The following is a 15789-nucleotide window of genomic DNA, read 5'->3' on the forward strand; positions in this document are numbered from 1 at the left end:
ACCTCTCTTGCATATATTAGAGATATCGCAAATACAAGGTATAAAACTAAACTGATTTTTCCCTCACTCCCAAAACCCCCCCAAAATGTTGGTCCTCTTTCTTTGCTTTTTATTTCAGTGAATGACTCCATTATTTTTCCAGTTGGAAAATCCAGGACAGTAGGAGTGATCCTTAATAACTCCCTCTCCCTTATACGTCTAGTCTGTCAACAAGTTTTATTAACCTTACTTTCTAAATATCTCTTAAATCTGTCTACTACTTCCCATTTCCACTACCACCACTTTAGTTTGTTACCATCATCTTGCCTGAAATTTCTACAGTAGCCTTCATTCTTGCCTACCGACTTCTGTTTCAACCCCTCTCTAATCCAGTATCCATTCTGAAGGCACAGTGATTTATTTTGAAACACACGTCTGATTGTCACTCTTCCCTCCTCTTCCCCAGTCTTTTTATGGCTTCTCATTGCTTTTGGGATAAAAACAAAACTCCTTAACAATGGTCCAGCCTTATCTTTTATCATGTTCTGCTTAACTCTCCATTTCACCCATGCTGGCCTTCATTAGTCCCTTTGTACTTGTCTTGCTTCTTGCATTACATGGCTTTTGCACATGCTTTTCTCCCTGTCTTTACCACTCTTTCTTTTCTTTCATTTCACTTGTTGGCTCTTAGCTATCCTTCACACCTCAACTGAAGTTTTGCTTCTTGAGGAAATATCCTGACCTCCCAGATGAGGTAGTAACGTCATATGTTTTCCACAGTTGCCGTTTACATTTATATGTGTGACTGTATGATTGTCTTTCTCTTCCGCTACCGCCATATCCATGCAGATAGGGACCCATCTTATTTTCTTTTTCGGCTCATTATTGACTCCCAAGGACCTAGACACCTAAATATTGATTGAATTTCCAAGTTGATAGTATTAAAGATTTCAGTTCATGGAGTTTTGCCATATAGGATTTTAAATATAAATATTTAGAAATATATTAGTTAAACTGCCAGTTACGCTGTTTTTTCCAAGTGCATGAAAATACATTTTTTTCTTTTTTATTGGGGTATAGTTGCTTCACAATGTTGTGTCAGTTCCTGCTGTACGACAAAGTGAATCAGCTATATGTATACATATATCCCCTCCCTCTTGGACCCCCCTCCCCCCTCCATCCCGCCCATCTAAGTCACCACAGAGCACTGAGCTGAGCTCCCTGCGCTATATAGCAGGTTCCCACTAGCTATCTGTTTTACACATGGTAGTGTATATATATCAATCCCAATCACCCAGTTCATCCCACACCCCCCTTCCCCACCTCCATGTCCACACATCCCTTCTCTACGTCTGCATCTCTATTCCTGCCATGCAGATAGGTTCATCTGTACCATTTTTCTAGATTCCACATACATGTGTTAATATACGATATTTGTTTTTCACTTTCTGACTTACTTCACTCTGTATGATAGACCCTAGGTCCATCCATGTCTCTACAAATGACCCAATTCATTCCTTTTTATGGCTGAGTAATATTCCACTGTATATATGTACCACATCTTCTTCATCCATTCATCTGTTGATGGGCATTTAGGTTGCTTCCATGTCCTGGCTATTGTAAATAGTTCTGTAATGAACATTGGGGAGCATACATGTAAAAGAATGAAGTATTTTAATAATATAAATTTATATTATTAATATTAATTATTAAAAACAATAATTATAAAATAATAATATAGCACAGTATTCTTAGATTATTATATAGTAAAGTCTTATTTTAGAATCATTTTAGATTTACAGAATTACTGTAGAGATAGTATACAGATTCCTAGATACACCATGTCCAGTTTCCCACATTATTAACATATTACATTAGTATGGTACATTTGTCACAGTTCATGAACCAGTATTTATACATTATTAGATAACATATGTTCAGATTGCCTCAGTTTTCTCCTAATGACCTTTTTCTGTACCAGAATTCTATGCAGGAATAAATCCTGGTTATCATGTGTCCTCTTAGTTTTAACAGTTTCTTGGACTCCTCATTTTTGATGACAAGTTGATAGTTTAGAGGATTGCTGGTCAGGTGTTTTGTAGACTGTCCCTCAGTTGGGACTTGGCTGATTCTTTTCTCATGATTAGACTGGGTAATGTGTTTTGGGGAGAAAGACAACAGAGGTAAAGTGCCATTCTTATCGTATATCAAGAGTAAATACTATCAATATGCCTTACCACTGTTGATGTTAACCTTGATCACCTGGCTTAAGCGAGTGTTTGTCAAGTTTGTACCTGTAAAGTTACTTTTCCTCTCCTCCCTTTGCATATTGTACTTTTTAGAAGAAAGTCATTATGTGAAGTGCACACTTAATGTGTGGGGAATTTTGTTCTACCTCCGTAACAGTGGAGTGTGTACATAAATTTTTTGGAATTCTTCTGCAAGGGAGATTTGCCTCTTCTCTCCCATTTATTAATTTATTCAATCATTTATTTATATCAGCATTGACTCATGGTTATTTATTTTATACTTTGCATTATAATCCAGTATTACTTTATTTTATTGCTCAAATTGTTCCAGCTTTGGCCACTGGAAGCTCTTTCAGTTGGTTCCTGTATTCTTTTGAGCTTTTGTTGTTGTTCTGTTATGGTGTTTTTTTTTAAAGCACGTTCTTGCTTTCCAGCACTACAAGATACTCCAGGCTCATCTTGTATATAATCCTGCCCCAGTCCTAGAATCAGCCATTTCTCCAAGGAGCACTGGTTCCCTTTATTGGAGAATGGTATTAGAAACCAAGATCTGGGCACCATGTGTGCTCATTGTTGCTGGAGTTGCTTCTCGGAAATATACACTAACTCATGTATATACACATATCTATAAATATTTCTGTGTAACTATCTATATTATTAAGCTGTCTTCTTAGGTTATTTCCTCTGAGCTTTTTCCCATTGAAAAAATTACCTGTGAATATTGAGGGGTTTATTTTATATGGTTTTGGGAATTAATACAGAATTTTAAAGTAACTCTCCAATTCTCTTGGTTGGCTTCATTGCTAATGTTCTGGACCTTAGCTAGCCGTTTGTGAAGAATGAGGCCACAGTACACTGAATAATTTAGAGTTTATTTACAGCTAGTTTTCTTTTCAGGGAGTAATTTAGTTTTGAGAGTCTTACCATTTTACTTCTCATTAGTTTCTCTGTTACACAATCTGAATGGGGAAAATAAATTAAGAGTTCTCCAAACTGTTAATTTTGTCACTTGGTTAGAAGGTGGTATAATGGTGAGGATAAGAATAGTTGAATATCTGTTGATTTTTAAATTGTTTCTCATTACTGCATATAATTGAGAATTAACTATATTTTGTCAAAGCTTTCTAATTTTGAATTATCTAGACTGATGTGTTTATCCTAATGAGCAACGTGAACTTAATTTATCACTGTCTAAAAGGACTTAGGAGTATCTAACAAAATAGCTTTTACGGATACCAGATAGTTGTTGACATAAAGACAGCAGTATAATGTAGATGATTCTTTATCTTACTCTTGATTATTCTACTTATCAAAGAAAATGTAATATACCTTGAACATATTGTGTGGTAAACCATTTTCAGTTTAGTATCATTTGCATTGACAATAGGGAAAAGGATCTTTCCCCCATGTTAAGGAAACTACCATCATAAAAAAAACCCACTATTGTAAATTGTTTTGACCAAAACAGAAAACTAATGTATTTTAGATACTGTTTTTCACTCTTAACATATATAGTTATTTAATGTAGTCACTATGTATTTTAACTCTAAATTTTTTACTGTAAACAAGTCAGTTCAACTTGAAAATTAATATTGAATTATGAAATTAAAACAAATCTTACCATTCTCTTCCTGTTTATCTATGAGCAAGAAAAGATAGACATATTTGAGTGAAAGAAATAGAGCCATTTTCTTTAATCTCTAACCAGTCTCTGAAATCAGTGATATACCCAGTCTAGAGAAGCTAAGCAAGTTCAGACCAAAGCAAGCCCAAGTTTTGCTACTTTTTGCCCTCAGTTTTCTGTATTTACCTCCCTAGCATTGTCCTTGAGTTCCAGTCAGAACTCCTTACTCCCATACATCAAAATTATTTATAGTACTTCTCCAACTTTTTTACTGAAGTACCCCTAGAAAGAATAACTCTTCAGATATTTCTTTGGAGATTCGTATTTCATCATAAAAATTCAAGAAATTTCTTAGAAGGCTTATGTGTATTTTATTCAAGTGAATTTTGTTTTAGATTCCATAACAGCATACTTATTTTCATTTAAAAAATGTGTAAATTCTCATTCCACTATGATGTGCTGTGTTTATCCTCTTTATGTCTGCCCTGTTTATATCTGCTTTCCTGTGCCTTGAGCATACCATTTCAGATCCCCTGTGGTATGTGAGTACATTAATTTGAAATGTGCTCATGTTATAATTTCTATTCAACATTCATCCTTTAGTATTATAATTCTGAATCTTTAACTCATGGAGATTGTAAATGCAGTTTTTTCTTTTCTGGTATCCATGGAGTATTTTGTTTCTTCTTATCTTCTAGGATCCTGGCAAGTCTCTTACCTCTTGCCCTCTCTTTCCTGGGTCCTTGGAAGGACCTTAAATGCACTTAACAGTTGTAGGATATAAAATTCTCCCTCTTTAAATTCTGGTTAAAGTTCTTATATAGTTTCCCTCTATAAACTGAATAGATCTAGTCTATTCAGTTTATAGAAAACAAAATGTGATTTTGATAATAAATCAACAACTCCAAAAAGTTGGATGAATTATAAACTTCAGGTAATATTAGTTATGCTTTTTTTTTTACAAATGTTAATTAGTAATTCACTTTATAGGTCATTGGTTCTTACACTCATTAGTTAATGAATACTCCTGGCTGATTTATGGAAGTAGAGCCCCAGAGATGACTTGAGGCATATCTGGCCTCCAGTATAAACCAGTCTGTGAAGCCTCAACATTGATGGCAGTTTTGTAATAATGATTTATCATTTTATTTTGAAGACAGATTTAAAGGTAACTTTAAATTCGTGTAAAGATCAGAACACATATATCTTAAACAGCACATTCTGCAAGTCATTAACTTTTTTTTTTGGTTTCCCATAATTATAAGTTTTTTTTTCTTCCAGTTTTATTGAGATATGATTGACATATAGCACATATAAGTTTAAGGTGTACAGCATAATGATTTGATTTACATACATCATGAAGTGATTATCACAGTAAGTTCAGTAAGTCATTAACTTTAAATCTTGTTGTCATTCCCTATGTGTGTCCATTATTAAAGTTATGAACAAACGAACTTTTAAAAAATGTGAAGGTAAGAGCATTTAAATAATATGAATAAAACACAGACTTAGTACCTGACTCCGTAATTCTCAGAAATTTGATTCCCTGTTTCCCTATCTGCTTGGAGTTATTTGGTCTTTTTTTTTTTTTATACTTATCGGTTTATTATATAGTAAAGGATATGATAAAGGATACAGATAGATAGCCAGATGGAAAGGACATTGGGCAAGATCTGGAAGCGTTCTGAGTACAGGAGCTTCTGTCTCTGTGAGTTGGGGTGTTCCATGATCCCAGGACATGGATGTGTTCACCACAGAATTTCTCCAAACCCCATAGTTCGGGGATTTTTGTGGAGGCTTCCTCACTGACGCATTATCAATTATTAACTCCTCTGGCCCCTTTCACCTCTGAAAGTTCCAAACTTCTAATCATGGCTTGGTCTTCCTGGTGACCAGCCCCATTCTAAAGCTATCATTTGGTCTTTTCTTGAGCTGGATGATAATGATATATTTTGCTAATTGGTGCTACTGATGAATACAGGGGAGCAGATGATAACTCCTATTTCACAAGAAAGTAGAAGACAGCAAAAATGAACTGCCTTAACTTTCTTCTGTTTTCCATTCCATTCCTCACTATTTCCATGGGTTCCTTCCTTCTTTCACTCTTCCTTCTATCTAAGGAAGAGATTTCTTCCTTCTATCTAAGGGTAATTCCTCTACCTTTGCTCAGCATTCCTTACTGTTCTTTAAAACTTTTATTTTGATCTAATTTTAGACTTGCAGAAATGGTACAGAGAGTTGCTTTATATTCCTTACCCTACTTCCCATAATGCTAACGTCTTACATAACCATGATATAATTATCAAGAATAAGAAATTAGGGGCTTCCCTGGTGGCACAGTGGTTAAGAATCCGCCTGCCAACGCAGGGGACACGGGTTCGAGCCCTGGTCTGGGAAGGTCCCACATACAGAGCAGTGAAGCCCGTGCGCCACAACTACTGAGCCTGCGCGCCACAACTACTAAAGCCCGCGCACCTGAAGCCCATGCTGCACAAGAGAGGCCACCACAATGAAGAGTAGCCCCTGCTCACTGCAGCTAGAGAAAGCCTGTGTGCACCAGCAAAGACCCAACACAGCCAAAAGTAAAAAAAATAAATAAATTTATATTAAAAAAAAAGAATAGGAAATTAACATTGGTATAATATTATTAACTGAACTACAGACCCTATTGGAATTTCACCAAATTTTCAACTAACTATCCTTTTTCTGCTGCAGGATCCTGTCTAGGAACCCATATTGAGTTTGGTTATTTCTCCATAGTCTCTTTCAATCTGTACGTTTCTCACACTTTCCTGGTCTTCATGACCATGACACTTTGAAGAGAACTGGTCAGTTATTTTGTAGAATGTTCCTCAGTTTGGGTTTGTCCAATGTTTTCTCATGATTGGACTGAGTTAATGCATTTGGGGGAAGAATACCACAAAAAATAACGTTGTCCTTTTCAGTGCAATGTATCAGGGATTATGCTCTTGATATGTCTTACTACTAGTGATTACTTAATCCCTTGGTTAAGTTAGATCTGCTGAGTTTCTTCACTGTGAACTGTGAGTTTCTCCACTTAACTGTCTTTCTTTTTTCAGTTAAGTACCTTGTGGGAGATATTGGAGATTATGTAAACGCTGTTTCTCGTCAAACTTTTGCTCTCTAATTTTAGCATCCATCAGTGAATCTTTCTGCAACACTTATTACTGTGATGTTTGCCTGGTGGAGAGTTCTGGTTTTCTCTTTCTTTTCTGTGTTTATTAATTGAGATTCTGTTGTGATGAATTGTCACTTTACCCCCATTTACCTATTTATTTGATTATTTATTTCTATCAGTATGGATTCATTAATATTTGTTTTATTCTAGGAGTTTCAATTCAGTACTATCATTATTTATTTTGTTGCTCAAGATGTCTCAGGATTGGCCATTAGGGGCCTTCAGGTTGGGTCCTTTTTTCTTTCGACAAGCCCCTGTCCTTTTTTGAATTTTTTCTTATTTTCTGACACCAGAAAAATGCCCCAGGCTCCACTTGTATTTTCCTTGCCCCAGTATTAGAATCAACCACTTTTCCTTAAGAGTTGTGGTTCCTTTTATTGGAGAATGGTGTTTAGAGACCAAGATTTGAGCACCAAGTGTACTCATTGTTACTGGGTATCACTGCTTCTAGGCCCTCTCAGTGGACAAAGCTAGGAAACCTATACATACATGCATATGTGTGTGTGTATAACAAATATATATACACGAATACAGACACACATGTATTAAAAACCCTGTGTTTATACTGATAACTCTTGATTCCAGTCCAGTACCACAGGGTTTATTTAGCATTTCTCCTTTCTTTATTACTTTTTTCTCTAGCAGTGAGAAACCAAGTTCTCAGTATCTACATTCTATTTACATATTTGTTCTGTTCTGTTACACACATAAAGTAATTTAAGAATTATTAACCTATACCCCTGTGAGAAATACTTTTACTAACTATATTAACAGAATTTGTGTATAATTCTTTTTGTCTTTAGCCTCATGGTGTCCTGTCAAGACACTCTTTTCTCCTGCTCTTCCTTTCCCTCCCCTTCCCCTCTACTCCCCCTCCCCTTCTTCTCTCTCTCCTCCCCCATCTCCCTTTGCCCCACCTTCTCCTTTCCCCCTTCCCTTTCCTGGGTTATTCATTTCTCATACAGTTGGTTTCATGTGTTAGTGATTTTTTACTGTTTGAATTCCTCTCAAATCCTGGTTGGTTTTGTTTTTTTTTTTATGAAGGGTATGTGAAAATTTCTATGGTTCTAAGAGTCAGAATTATTTAAAACTATATATTCAGAGAAGTGTCACTCCTTCCTTATTCCTGCTACTTTGTTCCCATTTCCTACTTTTTTTCCCACTCTTTTCCCACCTCTCCCTGTAGGTAACCTATCTCTAGTTTCTGGTTTATTCTTCTTGTACTTCTTTTGTTCCAATGAGCAGAAACATGTATTTTCATGTATCCTCTTTGTTCTTACATGGAGACAGCATACCTATAGGTATTTTTGGACTTTGCATTTTTCGCTTATCACTACGTCCTGGAAATTACAGTATATCATAGAGATCTTCATTTTTTTCAACAGTTGCACAGTACTTCGTTGTCTGGATGTGTCATAGTTTATTCAGTCACTTTCCTATGTAAAGACATTTAGGCTCTTCCCAATATTTTACAGTTATGAAGAATGCTGCAATGTGTAAGTATTTTTGTATTATTGGAGATGTATTCCTGGGATGGATTCCTAAACATGGGATTGCTGGGTTCAAAGGTAAGTACATGTGTGATTTTGTTAGGCATTACCAAAGTTCCTTCCAGAATGGATGTACAAATCTGTGTTCCTATCAGCAATGTATATGAGTGCCTGTTTCCTTACATCCCCAGTAACAGAATGTTTTGTTACATTTAAAAAATTTTTGCTAGTCTAATAGATGAGAAATGGTATCTCAGTGTTGTTTTAACTTGCATTTCTCTAATTATGAGTGAATTTGATCATTTTTTATATTTTGGAGGCCATTTTAATCTTTTTTTGTGAATCGTCTGTTCATGTCTTTTTCCTGCTTTCTATCTGGTTTTGGTTTTTTCCCCTTTGTTTTTAAGACTTCTTTATATATTAAGGATATTAACCTATTGTGGCATATGTTGTAAATTTTTTTTTTTTTTTTTTTGGCTGCATTGGGTCTTCATTGCTGCGTGCCAGCTTTTTCTAGTTGCGGTGAGCGGGGGCTACTCTTCATTGTGGTGCGTGGGCTTCTCGTTGCGGTGGCTTCTCTTGTTGCAGAGCATGGGCTTCCGTAGTTGTGGCTCACGGGCTCTAGAGCGCAGGCTCAGTAGTTGTGGCACATGGATTAGTTGCTCTGTGCATGTGGGATCTTCCTGGACCAGGGCTCGAACCCGCATCCCCTGCATTGGCAGGTGGATTCTTAACCACTGTGCCACCAGGGAAGCCCCTGTTGTAAATATTTTATCCTAGTTTTTCAGTTGTCTTTTTTCTTTGTTTATAGTGCTTATGTTATACAATTTTTAAAACATCTTTATTTAGTCAAATTAATCAATTTTTAAAATTATCTCTAGATTCTTAGAATTAGAAAGTTTAAAGAACAATTCATTTATGTTTTCTTTTTTTTTTTTTTTTTTTTTTTCTAAAAATAAGTTTATTAAATCACTTAAAATGATTAACAATACATTTATGTTTTCTTTTAACAGTTCATCTGTGGTTTCATTTTTTACATCTAGATTCCTAATCCATTTGGAGTTTATTCTTGTGTGTGGTGGTCTAATTTTGTATTTTTCCAAATGGCTACCTAGTTTTCCTGGCATCATTTATTGAGAAGCCCATCTTTAATTAAGTAATTTGAGATGTCACCTTTGTTATATATTAAATTTTTGTATATATTTGGTCTAACTTTCGACTTTTTATTCTGGTCTCTCTGTTTATTCATGTGCTAGTACCATAGTGCTTTAAGTATAGATACTTTATGGTATGTTTTAACATCTGACAAAGTTAGTCCCCTTGTGAGTTTCCTTTTTCAGTGTTTTCCTGACTACTCTTGCATGTTTGATTTTTCCATATCAACTTTAATATAACTTATCTAACTGTATAATTTAGCTTGTTATATTTTTCTCTATTGCACTGAATTTGTAAACTAACTAAGGGAGAAATGACTTCTTTATAATGTCATCATAGCCGAGAACAGGATGTCTTTTCATTTGCTCAGTCTCTAGTGTCTCTCAGTTGTGTTTAAACATTTTTCTCATATAGGTTTTATACATTGTTTAATTTATTCCTAAGTATTTAATCTTCTTTGTTGTAATTGTAAACAGGATTTTTCTCTGCCTTTATGTCCACTGATTATTGTTTTTCAATAACAGTTCAAAAATTGTTGTTTTTTTTAATTGAAATATAGTTGATTTACAATGTTCTGTTAGTTTCAGGTGTACAGCAAAGTGATTCATATACATATATATATATATATATATATATATATATATATATATATATAATACATATATATTGTTTTTCAGATTCTTTTCCCTTATAGGTTATTAGAAAATATTGAGTATAGTTACCTGTGCTATACAGTGGGTCCTTGTTGGTTATCTATTTTGTGTATAGTAGAGTGTATATGTTAATCCCAAACTTCTTTTGTATGTTAATTTTTTATCCTACTTTTTCACTGAATTCTTTTAATTTTTAGTTAGTTTTACCATTGAGTCTTTGGAGTTTTTCAGGTGTACTATCATATCATCTGCAAAAAGAAATAGTTTTACTTCTTCACCTATTATTCTTCTAATTGGTTTATCTACTTGGATTGGCTAATACCTCTAGTTCAGTGTTGAATAGTAGCAGAAATGGTGGGTTCCTTTGCATTGTTCCTGTTCATAGTGGAAATGCCTCTGTTATTTCTTTATTAAATAAAATAATGGTTGTAGGATTAAAGCGTGTATCATGTTGAAGACATCTCCCTTAATTCCTTTTTCCTTGAGTATTGAATTATGAGTGGGTATTGAATTCTGTCAATAGATTTCTCAACATCTACATAGAAAACCATGTTTTTTTCCCCTTAGATTTATGAATATGTTATATATTAATAGCTTTCTTAATTGAACAGCCTTGTATTCCTGGAATAAATCCCACTTGTTCATGTTGTATTATTTTCTTAATGTGGTATTGGATTTGATTTGTGAACAATAAAGTTGTTCCCTCCATTGTATTTCATGAGTAAAACTTTGCTTCCGTACATTATAGTACCTAATATGGTGTTTTGTACTTATTTATCTGTCTCCTTGATTAGATTCAGAGTACAGTCGCCCTCGCTATATATGGGGTATGGGTTCTAGTACACCCACAGATAACAAAATCTGCAGATGCTCAAGTCCCTTATATAAAATGGTGTAGTATTTGCATATAACCTATGCACATCCTCCCATATACTTTAAATCCTCTGTACATTACTTATAATATATAATATAATGTAAGTGTTGTATAAATAGTTACTGGTGCATGGCAAATTCAAGTTTTGCTTTTTGGAACTTTCTGGAATTTATTTTTCAAATATTTTTGATCTTCGTTTGAACCTGCAGATATGGAGAGCATTATGCTCTTATAACCTGAATTAGATTTTACTTTTCTTTCTCCTTAGTGCCTAGCAGAATTCTTCATATGTAGTTAGCATTCTCTAAATGTTGTTGAATAAGTTAGAAGCAGAAATAGCACATTAAAGTTTTATTGAATGAAATCTGAGTATAGTGTTTGACTTTGACAATGAGCAGTCACATCTGTTATCGGTACTAAAGAGCACTGGTCAGAGAGTTGGAAGATGTCTGAGTTCTGGTCTGAAACTTTGATTTTATATAGACCATGAATAATTAATATTTTGGCTTTATCTTTGGATATTTTGACATTTTTGATCTCAGTTTTTTCATCTAGCAAATCAAGTTGACACTCTGATCTTTTAACTTGTTTCATATCTAAAATGATTTTATGAAATTATTTTTTAGTCACTGAGGTATGTGTTTTTACATTTTGCATAAAAACTTTTCCTGAATTTTTGTCTGTTTTTAGAATCGTTTATCTGTTATAATCAATAGATACTCATGTGGTTATAGATAGTTTTGCAAAACAAATTCTGACTGTAAATAAATGATTTATGTTGTGGAATATTTGTAAGAATATTGGTAAGGTGATATAGCTCTTTTAACTAAATTATTTAATATGTGCTTAACACATTTTACTTTTAGGTATGTCTGACTGCAGCAATGATACTACAACTCTTGGTACATCTAAACCAGCCACAGAAGAAGTCAAGTCTAATTCTGAGGTGAATGGGTGGTATTTATATTGTTTTTTTAAAGTCAACCCATATCAATCAAATTTAGACTGTCCAAATTGACTTAGTTTGTCTAAACATGTGCCATTCTAAATAAACTCTTCTATACACATAGACACAGGAAAGGGGTGGGAGGAGAGAGAGCTATTTCTTCATAATTGGAAGTAAGTTAACATTTGCCTTTGGGCATATGAAATTTTAGAGTATACCTGTCCCATAAAAATCAACATAAAAAAAATCAACATAAAAGTCTGGTTGAACTATAGTTTTAAATTTAAATATGAAATGAAGTTTCTGTGGAAATAACAGTAGTAATTGGTTCACATTTGCACTCATCTACTCCCATATTCTCTCTCTAGTTAATTATGCATCAGAATCCAAATGTAGTGTTTAAAAAAAATACTGAGTTCTGGACTTTACTTCAGACTCACTAAGTCTGAGTCTGTAGTGATAGACAACGGGCTGTGCGTGTGTGTGTGTTTTCTTTTTGAAAGTTCTACAGGTGATTCTAATATATACCACCTAAGAACCACTGTTCTAGCTCATAAGAGTAGAAAGCTGTTAAGAAATTAATTTTATATTGAATTCAAGTCATCAGATGCTTTTTTGAACACCTAATCCTAGGAACATCTCTCAAATTTATAGTGCTTAAAGATTTACAGGGTAACACTTTCATATTGTCCCACCTTTGATCCTTCGACTGATTTGATACAATTCAGTTAGGCAAGTAGAACAACCATTATCTCCCCCATTTATTTGTTGATCATATTTAACTTGCACAGAGGTAGTGCCTGAGTTAGAGTAACCGGCAAGGCTGGAACACAACATGGGTTCTTCCAGCTCCAGTAGCAGTGTTTCTGAACCAGTTTGCCATCTGTGTATGTGGCACAGTGCTAGCCACAGTGTTTCATCATCACGCCAAGATGCTGAGTCTGTGTGACAGACTTTAATGTAGGGCTTAGAGCTGGATAATTTATTTTTTGCCCAAAAGTCAAAGATGAGTTCTGGTTGGCAAAATATGTATTATCTGTGAGGGATTCAGGATTCTTCGTGATTTAAAATAGTTTGGCTGGGACTTCCCTGGTGGTGCAGTGGTTAAGAATCCGCCTGCCAATGCAGGGGACACGGGTTTGATCCCTGGTCCGGGAAGATCCCACATACCACAGAGCAACTAAGCCCGTGCGCCACAACTACTGAGCCTGCGCTCTAGAGCCCGCGAGCTGCAACTACTGAGCCCGCATGCCACAACCACTGAAGCCCGCGTGCCTAGAGCCCGTGCTCCGCAACAAGAGAAGCCACTGCAATGAGAAGCCCGCACACCGCAACAAAGAGTAGCCCCCGCTCACCGCAACTAGAGAAAGCCCGCGCACAGCAACAAAGACCCAACACAGCCAAAAATAAATAAATTAATTAATTAATTTAAAAAAAATAAAATAGTTTGGCTGTTTACTATTTGTCAAAGCAGTGCTGTAGTTATATTTAGTTCTGAGAACCTAGGGAATTATGTATACTGTATTTGTCCTAACTCATGGATTTGATTTTTTACAATCAGATCTCTGAATCTATACTGTTGAGAGATCGTCAGAGGAAGTTTAATGCTTGTGAACTACAGGAAGGATTGGTAGCCCTGTCAGTGATGGGACTCATCATAATAAAAGAAAGTATTCCCTTTGTGGTTTACCACTGTGCGTTTCTTTTATGTGAATGTCACACCAGTAGATGCTAAACTAGACATCTGCTCAGGAGAGTTAAGGCTGGATGACAATGATCTGAAGGAATCCACTGCCAAATAATTTTTCAAATTTGTCTGTAAATTAACATTAAAATTCATATTAGGCATTCCCTGTGTTTTTAACCATGCCCAAATGTGCAGCATCCACAGGGAATATTGTAATTTAAAAAAAAAAAAAAAGGCCAGGTGTGTGAGTATAATCTGAATTTATACCCAAATTTAAAAGCATTGTATGAGTTTACAATTAACCAAAGTAGTATTTAGGAATATTCTGTAACTTTAAAATTCCCCATTTATCAATATTAGTATTCTACTAACTTAAATCTTCTTTTTTCAATATCCTTGATGAAAACATTTTGGGGGTCAGATTTGCTTATAAGAATTCTTCTTTTAATATATGTGTATATATATTTATATTTTTAAATTTTTTGTCTGCGTTGGGTCTTCATTGCTGCGTGCAGGCTTTCTCTAGTTGCCGCTAGCGGGGACTACTCTTTGTTGTGGTGCGTGGACTTCTCTCATTTGCGGTGGCTTCTCTCGTTGCGGAGCATGGGCTCTAGGCGCACGGGCTTCAGTAGTTGTGGCACACGGGCTCAGTAGTTGTGGCTCACAGGCTCTAGAGCGCAGGCTCAGTAGTTGTGGCGTGTGGGCTTAGTTGCTCCGCAGCATGTGGGATCTTCCCGGACCAGGGATCGAACCTGTGTCCCATACATTGACAGGCGGATTGTTAGCCACTGCGCCACAGGGAAGTCCCTTCTTTTAATCTATTATAACTCTATATGTATTATGGCCATTAACTCTTAATTAAATGTTCTATACGTTGGACTTTTCAGTAATTCAAGCTAATCCTAGCAGAGGTTGGCACATCACTGATGGTGAGTTTGATGAATGAATTAATCCTCACTCCACTAGTATAAACGATATATGGATACTGGTTTCTTAGGAGTAGAATATGATGACCTGGATGATAGTTTTCATTTCTTTAAGAGCAAAACAAAACAACAACAACAAAAACTCCAGCATTTTGAACTGAGCCAAAAACAGTATCAACCCTGAACAATAAAGGACTTAAGGTTCATTTTAGGTTCTGTCAGGTGAATTGCCTTTGTGCAGGATCACTCAGCTAGTTAATTGCAGAATCCAGGTGATTTCCTCTGAATCAAATGATGTTTTCATGAAGATATCTATCCTATCAGTGACCATAAAAACACTTTCTTCCTCTCATTTTTTTTTATGACATCAGTTGTTTGGTTTTTTTTTTCTTTTTGAATTAAAAAAGAAGAAAACGTGAGCTTGGCTTGGTTTGTACTCTATTCCAGTCTTGATTAGAGCAGAAAAAGGTGGATTTTGTTTTTGTATTTTTAATATTCAAACTTTATACCCTGAAATGTGTTTAAAAACTGCAGCTTCTATATCTGTAGAAGAAATAATAGCCAAATAGGCACCATTCACTGAGAGCCTGTTAGGTGCCAGGCACTGTACTGGGTTTTATGAGCTATATTATCTCATTTAATGCTATAATAACCCATTTGCAGTTGAGGTTCTCTCCCTCATTTTATAGATTAGGCAACAGAGACCTGGAAGGGTTAACATGGCTAATGAGGAAAAGAGCTATGATTTGAACCCAAAGAAAAGTGGGAAAGATGAGTAAATGTAAGAAACTTAATAGGAAAAAATTATGTAAAGATGGAAGCAAGGAAGTTGGGAAAACAAGTGTATTTTTAACAACAATAAAAAAGGAAAGAAAGCAAAGTACTTGTGTTAGGTATTTATTAGTGTATCTTAGGATTATTGCATGAATTCTCCTTTTCTGTCTGCCCTTTGATACAGTAACACTAATACATATACTTACTTCTAATATCCAAGAAAAAATATACAA

The 15789-nt window shown here is 35.2% G+C and overlaps 1 protein-coding gene across 10 annotated transcripts in view; it reads left to right on the forward strand.

The window, feature by feature from the left end:
* The window catches only part of ARFIP1 (ARF interacting protein 1), a 129451-nt gene that overhangs the window by 6281 nt on the left and 107381 nt on the right, over positions 1 to 15789 (forward strand). For 3 of the 10 annotated variants that reach the window (XM_082391551.1, XM_082391546.1, XM_082391547.1), the window contains exon 2: positions 12090 to 12169. The exons of the other annotated variants lie outside the window; for them this stretch is intronic. In XM_082391551.1, coding sequence (XP_082247677.1) covers positions 12092 to 12169 — 78 coding nt within the window. In that variant the 5' untranslated portion in view covers positions 12090 to 12091. The remainder of the gene's footprint in view (positions 1 to 12089; positions 12170 to 15789) is intronic. 10 annotated transcript variants of the gene reach the window in all.

This window comes from Balaenoptera borealis (assembly GCF_965194805.1).
Source record: "Balaenoptera borealis genome assembly, chromosome: 4".
Classification (NCBI taxonomy): domain Eukaryota; kingdom Metazoa; phylum Chordata; class Mammalia; order Artiodactyla; family Balaenopteridae; genus Balaenoptera; species Balaenoptera borealis.